Here is an 18094-nt window from a genome sequence, read left to right on the forward strand (position 1 = left end):
GTAGATACCTGGCTGATGGGTCTGTCTACCTGTCTGCTGGAGGGCAGAGTATGCATCTCATGCCTTGCTCTCCCATACATCACCGGGTGAGTGAACATGCCAGAGACATCACCCTGTGCTACCAGTCCCATGTTGCTATAGGCGGATTTGGCAGAAGTTCTTAAACCTCTCACATCAGCTCCTCAGCCTGCTGCGCTACCTCCCATACCCTGGCCAAAGACTCCTGCTGGCAGAGTAGGCAAACGTGTGAGTCCGGAAACAGGGTTGCCTGGGCTGGTCACTGTTCACATACATACAGCCTCAATTAATGACGGTCCAATTTCTGGAGGGTGATTGTTCTACTTTATGTTCATACAAAAGCAATAGTGTAATCACTAAAATCATATTTTGAATTTTGAACTTTGATTTTTTTTTTGGTCCAGAGTATGTAGAAACAATGCTGGGGACACATATAGCACGGTGTACCGTTCACTAAACTGTACTGTTTTATAGATTAATAATATTGACTTTCAACTCCAGAGCATTTTCAATTCACACTGGGTTTATTGAGATGTAATGCCTTCATAAGTCAAAAAACATCTTTCCTTCTTAGCTCTGAGGTCTTGGGCAAGCCACTTAGCACCTCTTGACCCCCAGCTGTTTTATAGAAGCAATAATGGGCTTGGCTCCTGGAGCGCTGTGAGCCTCTAACGAGATATGGGAAGCATCCAGTTCAGCTCAGCTCTACAGGGAAGTATTAGGTTCCACTGGAGGACCTACTGTGTGCAATCCACTGAAGGACCTACTGTGTGTAATCCACTGAAGGGCCTACTGTGTGCAATCCACTGAAGGGCCTACTGTGTGTAATTCACTGAAGGGCCTACTTGTGCAATCCACTGAAGGGCCTACTGTGTGTAATCCACTGAAGGGCCTACTGTGTGCAATCCTTCTTCTTCCAAATGACCTGGGGGCTTGCATAGCCCTCAAGCTCATACTCTCCTAGCCATAAAACTTAGGCGTGAAGAACTCAGCGGACTGCAGTCACAGAGATACTGAGAAACTTAAAAACACACACTAAGACTGAAAACTACTTAAGCTATCTCAGGAGGGGTAAATTGTAATGGAAACATTGTTCCCTCCAGAAAATTTCCACTTCAGGTCAAATGTTGCCTGTTTGCTTCACAGTGACTGCCTCAGCCTGCCTATGCCAGTTCCTCCTCACCTGTCCAGAGCCATCTTACACCCTTTCACTTTGGTGACTGGCAATTCAGACTCTAATTCAAAGAAACTTAAATTCAGTCTGGGCTCCACAGTAATTTAAGAAATCCTCATCTTCTCTAAGCCAATGCCCTCATCTATGAGTGGGAATATTACTGGCAGATCTTAGAGGAAAGTGAACACTAAAGGGGATAAAATTTATGAAATGGTCAGTTCAGCCCATTGAAAGGACTCAAACATTAGGAGCTTCACCATCATTGTCACCATCACCACCGCCATCACCAACACCATCATCATTTCTATGATCATTACCATCATCACCATAACTGTCATCACCATCAACACTATCATCACCACCATCACTAACACCACCATCATGTCTATGATCATCACCGCCATCAGCAGCAGCATCACCGCCATCATCAGCATCATCACCATTATCATTATCACCATCATTGCTGTCATCCTCAGTTCCAGAGTGCTACCTTCCTCTTAAACGATCCTGAACCTGAGTCTGTATTTGGATCATAGATGTACACAAGTTTGGGAAGTCTCTCAAGTCTTTGTGCTTCCATCTTCCCAGCATGTACTAAGCACAGCAGCAGCGGCTGCTGCATGGGCTGTTGTACGGATTAAATGAGTTAATATATGTAAAGTACTTAGAACAGTGCCAGGCACATAGTGAGCACTCAGTAAATGTCAGCTTGAGTCAGCAGCAATAGGAATCTTACTTGAAGATGTCCAGGAAATGGAAAATTCCTTTGGCTTCTCTGCCCAACAAATTGAGGCACTTCTAGAAACTGCAAAATTCTCTCTCTCTCTCTCTCTCTCTCTCTCTCTCTCTCTCTCTCCTCTCTTTCTCTCTCCTCATCAACCCTCCCAACCCTGATTCAATTTTTTTCTTGGATTTGACTTTTTGTCCCATCTGCAGCACTCTGGCCCCCTATGGCCCTTGGGCCCCAAATCAGAGAAAGCCAGACGGGAAAGAGAATGAGGCCAGCTGTCATTTGGGCTGCCACCTACCCAGGGACAGGAGAGACTATAAACACACACTGAATTCCAGCTCCTGGAAGTCCCGGCTGGAGGCAATCCTCTGCAGAGTTCACCACAGGGACCTGACCCACCTTGATGCTGGCACCACACCTCCCCACTGCTTCATGCACCCCCATGCACCTCCTCCTCCCTCCCTTGGCAAAGGCTCTGCTTATAAAACACTCTTTTCTCAGCCCATGTTGTCCCACATAAGCAGTTCCTTCTCTCTGCAGTCTCCGGCCACCTCTTGACACAGCAATCTGACACTTCAGCCCAGTGACCGGGCAGGTTGGGCAGTTCTAACAAAACCACTCATTCCATGTGTAAAGATGTCACATACTATACTTAACATTCTATTTGGGAAAAAATAACTTTGTGGTATGTCAATGCTTAAGGAAGGTAACCAAAATAATCTTGGGACACTGTGTTAGAGTGAGAAAGAAACTTCTAATTATGAAGAATTGAAAACAATGCATTTACATCCCTAAAAAAAAAATAAATTAAGTCTCCACAGTCCATGGGTCAACTTCCTGAGCCTCCAAGGCTTCTTCCCTATGCTCTTCACAGTGACTCTCAAACCCTGGTGTCTATCCCCACGGTCAGGAACACCATTTACATTTGACCTAGTTCACCCACGCCGGCATATGAAGACACAGAATAAAAGATTCATGAAACCGTACTTACTCTTCCTGGGGCTGGTGCATTCTGATATTTTCTATTCTAATTTTTCATAGTGTACATGGCTTACTAAATTGATTTTATGGCTCTCCAGTGAGTGATAAACTGCAGTTGTAAAAATCAAATGTAGAAGAGGGGCTGGGGAGACAGTTCAGTCGGTAAAATGCTTGTTATGCAAGCGTGAGGCCTGAGTTCAAGCTTCTGTGCCCATGTGGAAAAGCTGAGTATGGTGGTGTGTTCTTGCAATCCCGTTGCTGGGGAAATAGAGATGCTGTGGGATGGATCCCTAAGGTTCACTGGCCAAGCAGCCCACCCTAATCAGTGAGCCCCAGGCTAGAGAGAAACCCTGAATCAAAAAAACAAAGTGGACAGGGACTGAGGAGGTTGTCTTCTGGCCTCTACCTATACAGTACCCACAATCTCTGGGGATGTGCTTGCTTGTTTGCTTGTTTTAAGACAGAATCCCCACTACACAGCCAAAACTGGCATCAAACTTTTGATCTTGCTTCCTTAGCTTCTCAAGGCCTGAGGTTTTATACATGTGTCCCCACAACTGGCAAATTCATCTTTTGTCCATGTGTATGTGTGTATGGTGCTGGAGCTCAAACACAGGATCATTTGTATTCTAGGCAAGTAATCTGCCTCTCAGCTGTATTCCCAGTCGCCCCTGCCCAATACACACGCTCTGTCTTAGCTCTGACCAAACATACCAATGTCAGTCATGGAACCAGCTTTGTCCTCTGCTACAATGACTGCACCATCTCTCTTTCCCACTTCCCCAGTGCCTTATGGGTGCCAATCTCAAGGCTTATCTATCCAGTAAACCACTCTCACGCAATCGTCATCAGTGATACCAGCCAGGGAGTGTGGGAGGAGAGCCGAGACTGGTGCCCGTCAGGACATCGTCACAAGGACATTTTGAGACCACCCCTGCCTTTTCCGTGCTAATACATAATGAGTAGTCACATGTTCTCTGTGTGCCTCGTCTCACCTAACCCCATGGTATCCTGGAGAAGAAGGCTAAGCCATTATCTTCCTTTCACAGACAAAAGAACTAAAGATTAAGCAAAGTACCCAAGGCCCTGCATGTGATCAGTGAGGAAGCTGAGGTCTGAGCCCATGGTCGGTGTATCACGAGACCATGTCCACTTCTCTTCAAGGTTTTACGGTCCCACCGGGTATTGCGCTAATTCCCTTGTATGTCTACCACCTTCTTGGATCTCTCCATCCTCAATAGCAGAGGCATTGTGCTCCTTTTTCTGACTCTCACAGTCCTGATGCGGTGCCAAGTGCTTGGGGGTAGTTGACTCGAGAGTCCAGTGGTAATGGTGGTAGTGTTCAATGTTCTACCCTTGGCTTCTCCCCTGTAAGGACCATCATTACAAGGAATGGGCAGTAAGCATTTGCACTACGGCCTACTGTAGGCTCAAGTTTCATTTCAGGAAACCAAACCCTAAATGGGAACATGTTTTAGAAACACATTAAAATGGTGTGCTAGATTCCAAAGACATCCCAACCTATTCACAGCTTCCCCGCATCAAAAGGAAGAATCTATTCTCTCTTCTATTTCTTCCTTTATTTCTAAAGTGAGCTTACGCTTCCCTTCTGCTGACAGAAGCCCCACAGCCACTTCTATGTGTAGCCTCCACTCATGTGTGGGAAATATGTTCACCACCGTGTGCCTAAGTTGAGACTCCCATATCCCAAACATCCCAGCTGAGGTCCAAGCACATGGGTAAGACTGGTCAGGAACACACAGACCACCCAACTGAGCCCAACCCATATCGATGACTCTAGGAAGTAGTGTTCAGTTGCAATAAAGAATCATTGATTTGGGAGGCTAGACGGATGCTTGCATCCAAAGAACAATGAACAATAGGAAAGAAGCTACAGGTATTCTTGCCCAATCCTGAGCCAGACCATAGCATTTAGGATGCCCACAAGCAAAAATGCCAGTCCAGTTGATAAGGACTAGAGAGAGAGTGCAGCAGTTAAGAGCATGCAGCACTCTTACAGAAGGACCAGCATTGACACCAGGTAGCTCATAACCAGCCCTAACACCAGCTCCAAGTGATCATATGACCTCTTCTGGCCTCCATGGACCTCCGTATGCACATGCACTTACACATAAACACACAATTAAAAATACAATAAATCTCATTTTCGAGACCCAGTTTACTGAGAAAGCAGAAATTCTAACAAAAACCAGATTGTCGTAGCAACTAAAAACAAGAACGCTACTTTCCCTCACTCTTAATAAACAGACAGACTTCAACTTCCCCACAAAGTACACCAGGAAAGGTACAGAGGTGCACAGTGTCACATCACGGCTTTCCTGGTCAAGGGAGAGAGAAAACTGAATGTGCAGTCCCAAAGGAAAGAAAAAGAAGCCATGGCTTTGGAGGCTGAGGAGGGGTTGGCTGAGTCCACCAAACCCTGGTTCCTTTTGTTCTCAGAGACAGAGCTGGTCACTCTGCTCCACCCAGCCTCCTCTTGTCCCACTCCCTGTGCCCAGTGTGGCCCTGTGCCTGAGTTCTGACCCACAGAGAGTAAGCAGAAGTGACAGATGTCCCTCCAGACCAGAATGGTTGTGAAATGAATGTGCTTTCTCACACACACTCTCCCCAACCCACTGGTCCAAGCAGTGAGGACTCAGACTCTTCAAGTAGGTTCCCTACATGAAGACTGCCTGGCTGGGATCACCTGCATCAGGGAGGTGGTCTCTGATGTAAATGAGATGCAAATGATCTGTCAAACCTCAGAGACTTTGAGGCTTATCTACTACGGTAGCTTTAAGAGATTCCCACTAATACCTTAACTAATAGAGAGTTTTACATTTTTAAGTTCTAAATATAGTGAGCGAACTCCAGTTTTCCAAGCATTAACGGAGCTAAATTATTGGGTGGGAAAATTGTCAGAATGCCCTGGCTTCCTTATTTTAGTTTGCAGCCGATAGGCAACATTGAAACAGGAAGCAGATGTCACCCCTAAGAAGACAAACAGCACCATCCTTCAATGGCAATGCCAGAAGGTGCCTGTCTCCCATACAGATGTCACTTCCGTATGCAAAGCTGAAAAGCCCCAGCTAACATTTCTCAGGGCCAGCCTCAATAGCTTAGAAGGTTGTGGTTTTTTGGTCAAGTGTCATTGGTATGTGCCTGAGGCAGGAGGATTGCAAACTTGAGCTTTGTCTGGGCTTAGTAAGACCCTGTCTCCAAAAACTGAAACAAGGACTTCTAGGGTAAAATGGCTAATTGGAAGCTGCCTCTCCACGTGATGTGGTAAATGAGCAGTCAGGATCACAAAGGGTCTTCTGTATCCCGAAGAGAGATAGGTTGGAAGAGCCCTGGACATCATTCACACAGGAGGAGAGACAACACTAGAAAGCATAGACAGACAAAAGGTAAGCCTTGCAAAGGAGTAAGAAGCAGGGTCTTGGGTGCCTCTCCCCAGCAGTGTGGGAGAATCAAAGACTTTGTACAAAAGGGAAGTCAGACAGCCCTGGTCAAAAGAGACCAACAGTCTCGCCCAAAGACAAACCTCCAGTTCTCACGTGCCTCAAACCCAAGCTAGCAGTTTCTGTATGACAGTGACCTCTCTGGTGTGGCAGGTCAGCAACAGAGATGAGACACATTTTTTTTTCCACTCCTTATGTGTACCTTTGTCAAAGGGCTGTTATCAGATGCCATATTAAAAGAGATCCTCTTGTTCAAAATTGAGCTGTTGGGGAGGGGGAATTGAAAACAAGGAGCAATCAAAAGGCAGAGAACCTGGGTTTAATCTGCCACCACCTGAGAATGGAGACAGTGAGCAGAGACAGTCCTGGAGAGAAGAAAGACAGGCTTCAGCCTGGGCTATTCAGTGAGACTCTGTCTGGAAAAACAACACAGACAGACAGACAGACACGGGGGTGGGGGGGCGGTTGGAGAATTGCCAGTACAAAGGCTTTTCAACGTAGGACTAGCCTTAAACATCATAATTAAGCAAGCAAAATCTTACAGAGTTCCACTTCCAGCTCACACATGCTCTTTGTCAAGTCTCTTCAGTCCTCAAGAGGCCAAAAGAGTTTATTTGAAAGGTAAAAGAACCTACACTGAAAAGGAGAAATCCCAGTACTCAGGAGGTGGAGGCTAAAGGGTGAGGAGTTCAGACACAGCCTTGGCTACATACAGAGTGAGCTGTGACTGCTTTTTACTACATGAAATCCTGGCGCAAAGCACCAAGAGGAAAATAAGGAAGAAAAAGTGAAAAAAATCAGAAATCTGTTTGACATTGAAACGCCATCCATACATTCTTTTACATACATTGCAGATGGGCAACCGCAGGTCTCAAATTAACTTTCTGAGATTTTTTCCCACCAGCTAAAGCATCCGTAGGCAGGAACGGGGCTCTCGGAAAACCTGATGCTCACTCCAGCTCACATCACCCCTCTCATCCCTACTAAGCTGTGCTCTCTCAACTCCATCAGCAGTTGTAGTTGTCACAAACCAGGACAGGATCAGCAAATCCACCGACCCCATCATCTTCCTGATAGAGGGGATTCATCCTGCCTTTCCAGCACGACTATAACCCAGAAAGGACGAGAATAAGGCCCAAGCAAGAAGAGAAATACCTGCCATGTATGAACTGCTTTCACACCAACCAAAAATACCCAAGGAACATTGGACTTGAGCCCTGGAAATCAGATCCTGTTACTACTTCCCTTTACCCATGAGGAAACAGAAGCCCCAAGAGGCTAAGTCAAGGTTCATAGTTTAGAGACCAAGATTTAACCCAAAGCCCCTCACCTCTTTGGGAGTGAATAGATGCACACATACATGCCGGTGTGTGTGTGTGTCATATGCACATGGAAGCCAAAGGAGGCTGCCCAGTGTCCTGTTCTATCGCTTTCCACCTTATTCCTTTGTGGCAGGGTCTCTCACTGAACCTGGAGCTCAGCTGGCAGCCAGTAAGCCTCAGAGATCCCCTGTCTCTTCCCTGTCCAACCCCAAGGTTCCAAGCATTCAAACTCACTCAGTTTCTCATGTGTGCCCAGCAAGCCCTCCTAACCACAGACCCACCTTCCCAACCCGGAGCTAAAACCTTCTGCGCCTCCCAAGCACAGACTTGTCACTACTGCACCACGTGTGCTCCATCAGCGTGCGAGTGACAGCACCACGAGTGGGAGGATTCCTTCCAGAGGAAGAATCATTTCTGTGGTCCTCTGCGCCTAAGGACGCACGGAGGAGAGGCATCCCTATTGTTAGAACCACAAAAATAACCTAGTAACCACCCCCCAAGATAGACCAGTCAACAATATGGTGGACATGAAGTTCCAAACGTCTCTTCAGGATTCAACAAAATAGCAGCGGCCCCTCTCCACTCAGCTGACACGCCCCTACTGCCCCTCAGTATCCATGTCGGCCAGTCATCCAGGCAACCACCCGCTCTGCAAGCCTGGAATTTCAGGATCTGAGTCATGACAGTGATTGTTTCAAAATGTATCTCACGCTGGTCCTAAGCATTTGGCCACTTCACTCCCCCACACACCCCACATTAAGCAAGGACAGCAAGCACTTCCTAGTTGCCAGGTTGCCTGTATCACGTGACTAAGTGACCTTCATCTCCCACTAACTCCGCCCTCACACACCCTTCTTCCTGTTCCCTGCAGGTGCCCTGTTTCCTCTCCTCCACAGCTCCACAAGTACTCTCTTCCGTCCCCGCCCCCTTGTCACTCTGGGAACTCCTACTCTTTCTGTCAAGACTAATCTCAAATGTCACCTCATCTATAGAATCTTCTCTACCTCTTCCCGAGGAATAGCAATGCCACACAGTGTTTTTACGCCCTTTGCAGAGCACTTTTGATTACATATCAGAACCAACTGGTCACCTGATATACGTCCTTTGCAAGAATGGTCTAGGGTAAGAACCGTGTCTTCATGCTCTTCAAAGTCCCTCCTGAAAGTTACCAGTGTTCCGTGCGCTTATTCTACACTTCTACCGCAAGGTAGATTCCATGAAGGTAGAGACTACGCTTCGTTCTTGACGCTATCTACTGCTAGTGCCGAGACCAGCCCCTGATACACGGTGGGCTCTCAGCACACACTTATTAAAGGAATGGGCAGATGGACAGTGGCTGTATTGACCTACGACTGGGCAGACAACTGGACGAGTATTTTCTTCTTAGAATCAGGATTTGAAGTGAACCAGGCATGGTGGCACATGCCCGTCGTCCCGTCACTTGGGAGACAGAAGGCTGAGACATGTGGAACACAAGCTTCCTTCCAGCAAGGACACTTTCAGGAAAAACACTGAAGCGCCCCTTGCCTGGTCACAAGGAGGTGCAGCCAGTACTAAATCAAACCCAGGGGCAGAACAGGACTGACTCAATATGGGGTAATAATGGGCAACAAATGAGTCATCAAATAAACAAGGTGTTCTGCAGGTACAAACTGAAAAACCCTAGGCTCTCATCAAGAAGGCTCCACGGCTACTCACTGGGTGCACGGATCTTTGTTAGGCGTGGAAGACATGTTAGTACCAAAGCAAAACCTTCTCCCAAATGAAATCAGAAAGCTGGGAAGAGAGTTGACAAAGACTCTGTCTCCATATGTGCTTCAAGGTTGTTAGCTGTGAAATGACCTTAAAAAATAACTTCCAAATGAGGAAGAGATTGTAAGGCAGAAGACTGGTACCATGCAGCATTTGCGGTAAACACAAGCAATCCCAAGTCCCTGGAACTGGATTTCAGCTGACAAAGATCCACGATGCCCTGTTCTTTCTATTTGTGTTCCCCTCTATCAGCTCCGAGTGGCTCTACGCCCCTGAAATCGTCTATTTCTCTGCTTTAGAGCAGTTAGCCCATATCGCAACCCCTAGACAAAAAGGAAGTCAGCTCATTATCTGAGTTACTATGAGGATGTGGAGCTCACTGGCTGTCACGCTGAGACTCCTCCATCTTGAGGTCTCTTGTCCCAGCACTCTCCTGATAGCCATGGTACAAACAGAAAGCCAGGGGCTCATTCAAGAGTGTCACTGCGATAACGCCTCTTGTATATCTTCACACATATCACAATGCGGGTTTTTAGCTGTAAATCCTTGGTACCTCAGTATGGAAAAGGAGAATTTGGGTTTCTTGATTCTTAGGCCATAGGACCCCAGTCAACTCCACCTCAAAACGTTACATAGGTTAGTCTCTTGTGAAACAATCTTGAAGTATCTGGGAGATTTCCACCAAAGTGACATTAAATCTTGGTAAAAGTCATTTGTAGTCATATCTCCCCTTCCTACACTACTACATCAGGAACCTTCTCAGTAGCATTCACTGTTGGGTTCTGGCGCCTAAAATCTTTCAGAACACATAGAAATTAACCACTGAATTCTTTTTAAAGGGATACATGGATGGCTAGAAGGATCGATAGTGGAAGTGTGGGTATATGCATGCATACACTTATGAATGGCTGTGTGGGAAAGCAGCAATGGATACAGGTGATTAGAAGACAAATTTCTTACAGGATTAACAAGCAGACAGCACACTTCCAAATGTCATATGTAAACACTACGGATGGTGTGGTCTCTATAAAAAAAAAAGATCCAATATTCAGTCTACAGAGTACCACATGACTTCAACTAGAGAGGTTGGATGGATGAAATCCAAGATTTCATATGGCAAGGAATCTGGAAAATGACAAGGGTCCCAACACTGGAAGGCATCAGCCCAGGAAGGTGAACTTTCTAGCTGATCCTTCTGCCTACCAAGAACAAACTGATTTGTAGACTCTAAATACCAGGTGTGAATTTGAAATGGTACTCGATGATTTGACTCTCTCTGTGGCTAAAAAGTCGCATAATCTCAAAATTATGACAAACTTGTGTTTGTTTTGGTTTTTTGAGACAGGGATTCTCTGTGTAGCCCTGGCTGTCCTGGAACTCACTCTGTAGACCAGGCTAGCCTCAAACTCACAGAAATCTACCTGCTTCTCCTTCCCGAGTGTTGGAATTAAAGGTATGCACCACCACCTGGCATAGGACTCTATTTTTCTATGTGTACACATGTGGGGTGGGGCGGGAAACAGAAAGAGAGAGAAGTAAGAAGAGGCAGAGAAAGGAAACTGACTCCAGCATCAACATGGATGTGCATCATTTTCTTTTTGAATTCACGTGCATCTTATTTACATGGGTGGGGCGGGGCCTGTGCATATGAATGCAGGTACCTGCAAAGACTAGAAGCTTCCCCTGCAGCTGCAGCTTCAGCGGTTGTGAGTCACGGGATGTGTGTGATGGGAACTGAACTTAGGTCCTCTGCAGGAGCAGCGCACTTTGTGAACCAATAAAGCCACCTCTCCAGCCCTGTATAAGTGTACAGTGGTCTTCTGGCCAGTCACCAACTCTTAGTTTTTTTCATTGGCTCGGACGTCCTATCTATGTGCTTCATCTGCCCTGAGCAGGGCCCAGAGGATTGCTAGTACCGGAAATAATATGCTTGTGAATTAGTTTAGAAGAACCTGTATGTCATACCAACCAGATTTCCATAAGTCATATTTTCCGTATTTACTTGGGAAGGTGTTCCACTGTACAGTAACAAACCTCCAGGCTCCCCTGGAGGGTTCGGCTGCTCGAAATGAATTTTCTGTTGCTTCTCTGACAGAGCAGCCCTCTGTTCTCAACCCACAGCTGACCCACTTACCAGATTCTTATTTTGATAGGGACATTGAGCCTGAAATCCTACTTCAGGTGCAAAAAGATCCAAACCATCAAACACAAAATTGCAAAGCCTTTTCCTGCATGAGAGCCTGCCAGGGCATTGTCAGAATCAGTTATCACGTGAGTAAAGTCTGGTTCACGAGTGTCTGCGATCTGTTCTGAGGATGATTGTGGGGTGGTGTGCAGCAACCCAGGCCACATTTGCCACATTTGCAGCCTGCCTTGCTGATTCTCAGTTTACAGAGAAAGTTCAACCCAAACTGCTCGGCGTAACGATATAAGTACACAGAGAAAGCTGTGCCCAAAATAAAATTAATTTTTGACTAATAGTTTCTTTTACTCTTTTGGTTTTTCTAGGCTGGGGATGGAACCCAAGGCCTTGTACATACTAAACAAGCATTCTTCTGCTGAGCCCCATCCCAGTCTCAATTCATATTATTGGTGGTGGTTATTGTTTTAAGTGCATATTCTGATCCTATACACAACATTAAACTGGTACTCTATAAAGTTTCCATTAGGGGAAAAATAACAGTGGCAGAGTTTATGTGATAGACTTTGTTTTCTTCCTTCTTTTTTGTAATAATTCAACCAAGAGGCTAAAAATGTGTGTTTTCGAATTTGCCCGGGGAAGGGAAAAAGACATTATAATCATCAATTCTAGCTCTTTATAGTCAGAATATTCATGCCACGGGGTTTTTCTAGAGAGTCCAAGGCAAGTTCAGATCTTTCTCATGAGGGAAGCCATGCCCACTGCATCCAGACACTGAAGCATAATACTTTGATGTCACCAAACACCCTCAGAGAAGCAGACCCATCTGAGCGTGTGAAACAGGCAGAGTCATTTCGAGCGTTCCCGAGTCAGCTCGGCCCCACTTCGACACATTTTCCCACCGAATCAAGCAATGGTGATCACCTCTCTTAGAGCTGTTTACATCCACTATGGATACCCCTCTCTACCTCCTTGCTTTGTGTCCCATCCCTACACTACTGCCCTAATTTACCAAGCAGGAGAACAAGGTTACAGTCTGAGGATGGGCTTCCCAAGGTCACACAGTGGGCAGGTCAGAGATTGGAGCCCGGTTCTGTCTGATTCTGATCCCCATGCTATAAAATCTAGGTCTGAACATTTTAACTGGAAAGGACTTCGTAGAAAAAAAAAAGTTGAATTCCATCCCATGGTTTGTGTCTTTTGTTTTGTTTTGGGGGTTTGTGCCAATTACGATTCAAGCACAAATGCAGGTTCTGGGTTTCTTTCCAGAACGCCTTAGAGAAAGGAAGGCCTGATCTGTGATATTAGAAATGGGTCGCATTTCTAACCCAGAAGGTCTGCAGTTTCACAAAAGGGATCTTCAGCCCCAGTCCTCTGTCACCTGAGGCATTATCAAGACAAGAGGCGGGAGATGTGGAGAGTTATACGGCAGTTAAAACCTAGAGCTCTGTCCTTTAGCTGTGCAAAAGCAAGAAATCTATTCTTAAGAAAGCTTCCTGGGTCTATAAAATTCCATAATTCACCATGGTTTCTGGATGTTCTTACCTGAACCCCAAATTTCCATGACAGTGCACTGGAGCATGGGGGCACAGTGGTGGGGTCTTCTCAGTCTTGGAACCCTCCCACATTCTCCTACTCCTTGGTACTGAGGCTCTAGCTAATCTCTGCTTTCACGTTTGCCTCCCCCAGCCCTTGGTTGGGAATGTGCTACCTGAGCTAAACACTGGTATTCCGTAGGTTCCCTTGCAACAAGGTGTGGGCACTGCATCAGGTTCTAGCCAACAGACTATATATAACAGTCTCTCCAGGCCACTTCCCTAAGGGTCACTGAACATGTGTCTTTCGCTTTACTTCATCCTTTTCCTGCTTCCTGCCGACTGAAAGGAGGCCTGAAGACTGGAGAATCCAGTATCTTCTTGAACTGTGAGATGACTATTGTTCCCCAGGATGGTAGCACAGAAGGCTGAAGGACCAGGACTCTGGACTGTTGACTTAGGTAAAAGAAAAAACCCTGTGCGTTTTCTACTAAAATGTTGGTCCTATTTTAAGTAAATTCACTGTAAGGAAAAGTACCAGGCACAGGGCACTGAAAATAATCAGATCAAACGAGCTCGCCTATGATTCCAGAATTAGTCCCAAGCAATGCTGTGTACCAGGGATAAACTCCCTCCCCTCCTTCTGGGATGTACCTCATTCTTAAGCAGCTCAGTTCAGGGCCCATCAATCTGCCCCACCCCCTCTTCTTCCTCCTACCCACTTCAACTCAGATGGAATAGACTGTCAAAGCAATAGCAAAGAGGACCAGATGTTCAGAGATCTAAGGGGTGGAAAAATAAAAAGAGAAGTGATTTTTTTTTAAATACCTATCTCCCACCCTTCCTTTTTCCCCTGGAGCCCAGGGAGTCAGCGTGCTGGCACATGCTCCCACCGACCCCTGAATGTCTTATTCCTGAAGTTGGTCAGACTTCTTGAAAACTTTAATTCTGATTTTTTTTCCTCATTCTGCCCCCACCCCCAAAACTTCCTAGGCCTTGGATAAAAGGATCTCCTGTTCCATATGTGCTATCCCCCGCAGATTCCAAAGCTGACTTTCCCAGCCATCAGTAACAGCAGAGCAGGTGGCACAGGAAAGTCACAGAAGCAATGCTTTAAAAAAAAAAAAATCACCCCTGACCACAGCAAGAGACAGAAACAGAATCCAATTCATGGACGTGAAAGGCAACCTCATAGAGATTACACAGTTCCAACACCAAGTGGCCATCAGCATTTTGTTCGAGAAGAGGAGGCAAAGTTCCAGAAGACAATCCAAGCTGTGCTACTGGCCTAACTTGTTGCCACCCGCAGAGACTTGTGAAGTCCTTGTGTGTGAGCATAAAACTGAGACTCCAGATCTTAGCAAAGGAGGTTGGAAGGGCTTAGAGGGTTTCCGCATCTCATTTCGGAGCTCAAATAAGAACCTGCAGCTTAGGCAGCAGGGAACATACACCGTAGAGCATTCCATGCCAATCAGAGCCACCTCTGCTTGCTGGGGTCTTTTTATTTTCGCCTGCAGAGCAACCTTGCCAGGCAAAGCTCATGCCGCATAGGCACTAAGACCCACTTCAGACTGTTTCACACCTATATGCTTTCTTCTCCAGATTTAAGGCCAGTTTACAGGGTGATGGATGTCAGTTTGGCCCTGAGCACACATGTAATCCTAGCACTTGGAAGGCTAAAACAGGAGGACAGAACAAGATCCGGATCAAGGCCAGTCTGGGCACAAAGTGAGACTAAGGGAGGAGAGGGAGAGGAGGAGGACCAGGGAGACAAGGGGAGGGGGAAGATAGGAGGAGCAAGGAGAGGAGGAGAGGGGAGGAGAGGAATAAAGAACCTTCTGACTACATGCAACCTTACCTGGCCTAAAGGGAAAAGAGGGAACAAACGAGCAAATTCAAGTGGTGCAGGGTATCAGAAGCAGGCCAGTGCTGGATGGACAGACACAGTGGTAAATGTGTTCCCTGTCTTGCTAAAGGGAGCCCTCAGGTCCAAATGATTGCTCCAGCATGAAAGTATAGTCAGTGTTCAAGTTGAAGTTGTATGTGTGAGCACATGCATGTGTGCATACATGAGAGACAGAGACAGACAGAGAGAGAGAGAGGGAGGGAGGGAGAGAGAGAGAGAGAGGGGGGGGGAGAGATCTTGCAGTTCTAGGATGCTAACACCAAATTCACAGACTACTTATGGCATTCTAAGAGTTAAAAAAGACTACAAGCCAGTCATCTTTGGAGATCCAATTTAAAACCCATCTTTTTCCCTCCCCCATTTCAGATGATGTACTCCAGAGCCTCTCTGGCACAAAGCTCCTGTTCTCCTGAGCTACATTGCCCAGCCCACAAGACGTCTACAAGACGGGAGCCCGAAAGATAGGAGAGGCCACCAGGTCTCTGATATTTGATAGGGCGGCCCTAGTTGGAATCATGGCTCTCAAGCCTGATGAAAGGACCCAGGCAACTAGTCTCTTGGAGTCCTTCCTTTGCCTTCTCAGAAGTTAAAAAGGGCAACCTCAGGCAGAATCGAGAGGCACCCTATCTGAAACCACCCCTTTCAGAGCGGGAGGAGGCCCAGGGGAAACCACAGTTGCTTTTTCTAGGGGATGCGCCATCTGCAGAGGAGGCAGCCACCTGCTGAGACCTCTGCAAAGCAGGGGAAAGAGGCTGAACCTCCCGGGAGGCGAGGAAGAGCGACGTGCAGGAAAGGGCTGGGATTAGGAAGAGGTTCCCTCCACTCACAAGAGTCCTTCAAGACATTTGCTTACTTAAGCAGGGCTGGCAATTCCTGGAGAATGCTCCGAAGGCAGAGGGATAGATGCACTTTTTGACATTTAGGGCCTTCCAGCTCCTCTGGCCTTTCCTGGAAGGTGCATCATTGGCCCAAACACACACCCCTTAAAAGGACCCTTTGGTGGTGAAGGATTCCTAGCCTGGGAGGTCACTCTGACAGGCAGGATTACTTCACTCTGCCTAACTCAGCCACGTCTGTGAAGTCTGTTTTATCCTCACTTCCCACCATCAGCATCCAGAGAACCACAGACCTACCTTGACACTGGAATCCCTGCTTCCCGAAGCCCCTGTAAAGCACAAGGAGGAATATCAGTCTGAGGGGTCCAGTTACCAGCTAGTTTCACACAGTAGCCCCCTCCCTTCCCACTGTCCTTCTACCCCAGATGCAAGCTCCTTGCTACAGTCCAGTGCCCAAGAATCTTCCTCTTTGGATGGGATTGTGGGGTACATTATGGGGGCTTGGCAGTAACCCCCACCTCACATCTCCCCTGCAGTTCAGACGAGACCGCGACCACCAGGTGGCGGGATGCGAGGGTGCATTTCCGTCCGGGTGGGGGCGGAAGGCGGGCTGGATATCTGCCCAAGGAGGTGCCGGGAGTACCCACAGGGAAAGAGAAAAGGAGGACGAGAGGGACTCCACCGCGGCGGTGTCCCCTGAGAGACTAGGAGAAAGAAAAGGTCGCCCCAGTCCTCGAGAGGCGGAGAGGGGGACAGAGGGGCCCTGAAGAGACGTGAGGGCGAGAACTGAGGCATAAAGGTGTGGGGGGGCCTCAGGACTCTGGGGGCGCAGTAAGTGATAACCCAGGGGACTACTCTGGGGGACATTGAGAGGGAAAGGATGCTCCACGCCCCGGGGAACTAAAGGACACCCTAGGGAACTGCCCCGGAAAGGAGGGGTGAGGGTGAGAGCGCCTCAAGCCCGGAAGAAGGCAGAAAGATCGGGAACCCCAGGCGAGAAAGACACCCGCGGAGCTGCCCTGCCGAGGAGGGACAGCCGCCCTGCGTCCTGAGCCAGGTGTCGAAAAGGCGCCTGCGGCGCTGTCCCCGGGCGCTCAAGCGTCAGAGTGCAAGAGGGCAGGAAGCTCTTGGTGGCTGGCTAGCCGTCTGGGACCGGAGGAGCCGGCACCTGCGAGACTGGACCATCCCAGAGAACGGGGCAGAAGGGTCCAGCGGGATGAGAATGGGCACACGGTTCCTCCCCCGGGGGCGGCGACAGGGGTCCCCCCGCGTGTCGCTACCCTCTGGGGCCCCGGGCAGGTGACCCGCGCGGCGCGCTCTCACCAGATGAAGTCGGTGCAGTGGCTGCAGAAGGTGGGCTGCTTGAAGAAGCGGGCGGTGAATTTGTGGTTCTTCACCTCGTGCACGTTCTTCTGCCGGAGGGCGCCTTTGCGGGCGAAGCGCACGGTGCTCTCCTCGCCCTCGCTCGGCGGCGGCCCCGCAGCCGGGTCAGCCATCTTGCGCGCGCGGGGACCGGGGGAGCCCCGAGAGGTGGCGGCCCCGGGGCGGCGGGACCGCGGGGCTGCGGGCCGGGAGAGGCGCGGGACTAGGCGGCCGCTGCTGCCGCCCGGGGACCGCGGGGCCGCGTTGCCCCTTCGCGCCGGCTCTGGCGGCGTCCGCGCTCGCGGAGCTGGGCTGTCACTCGCCCAGCTGCTGCCGCTGGTCCAGCTGTGCTTGGCACCGCTGGCCCCAGCTGCGGGGGAGGGAGGCGGAGCCACAGGATAACCCCGCCTTCCTCATTTGCATCGGGCCCAGGCCCCGCCCAGAACCGCCAGTCGCTTTACATATTGGCATCACCACACACACACACACACACGCACGCACACGCACACGCGCACACACACACACACACACACATACACACACGCGCGCGCGCGCGCCGCAGTCCTCCGGCCTCCCAATCAAGTGTTCTTAGCTGCAGCGGTGCAGCGCGGGGACCGCAGACTGAGCTGGACAGACGCGAGCCGCACCCTGGCACCCTATCCTTGTCCCCAAGTGCATTAAGATGAACACCTCCCGTGTCCCAGTAAGGACCCGAATACCGAAGGGCCTGAGGGGCTCGGGGAGATGGGGGTGGACCAGGCTGGACGCAGCCAGTTTCACCCTGGCCTCTGCAGAGATTGGTACCCAACACCCTCCATCCATCCCATTGGTCATTCTTCATGCGTCTCCTGGAGGGATGGGCTTTCGCTGTCACTCA

General features: G+C 48.7%; 1 protein-coding gene across 2 annotated transcripts in view; it reads right to left on the minus strand.

Moving 5' to 3' along the window:
* The window catches only part of Prkcb (protein kinase C beta), a 344919-nt gene extending 327519 nt beyond the window's left edge, over window positions 1-17400 (minus strand). Inside the window, exons 1-2 of one of the 2 annotated variants that reach the window (XM_087908489.1) lie at window positions 17179-17400; window positions 16153-16184 (exon numbers count right to left, since the gene is read on the minus strand). In XM_087908489.1, the coding sequence (XP_087764615.1) occupies window positions 16153-16184; window positions 17179-17351 (205 nt within the window). In that variant the 5' untranslated portion in view covers window positions 17352-17400. The remainder of the gene's footprint in view (window positions 1-16152; window positions 16185-17178) is intronic. The other variant, XM_087908488.1, reaches the window with a different exon arrangement.
* Window positions 17401-18094: the final 694 nt, after the last annotated feature.

Source organism: Myodes glareolus, chromosome 7 (genome assembly GCF_982192425.1).
Source record: "Myodes glareolus chromosome 7, mMyoGla1.1, whole genome shotgun sequence".
Lineage (NCBI taxonomy): Eukaryota > Metazoa > Chordata > Mammalia > Rodentia > Cricetidae > Myodes > Myodes glareolus.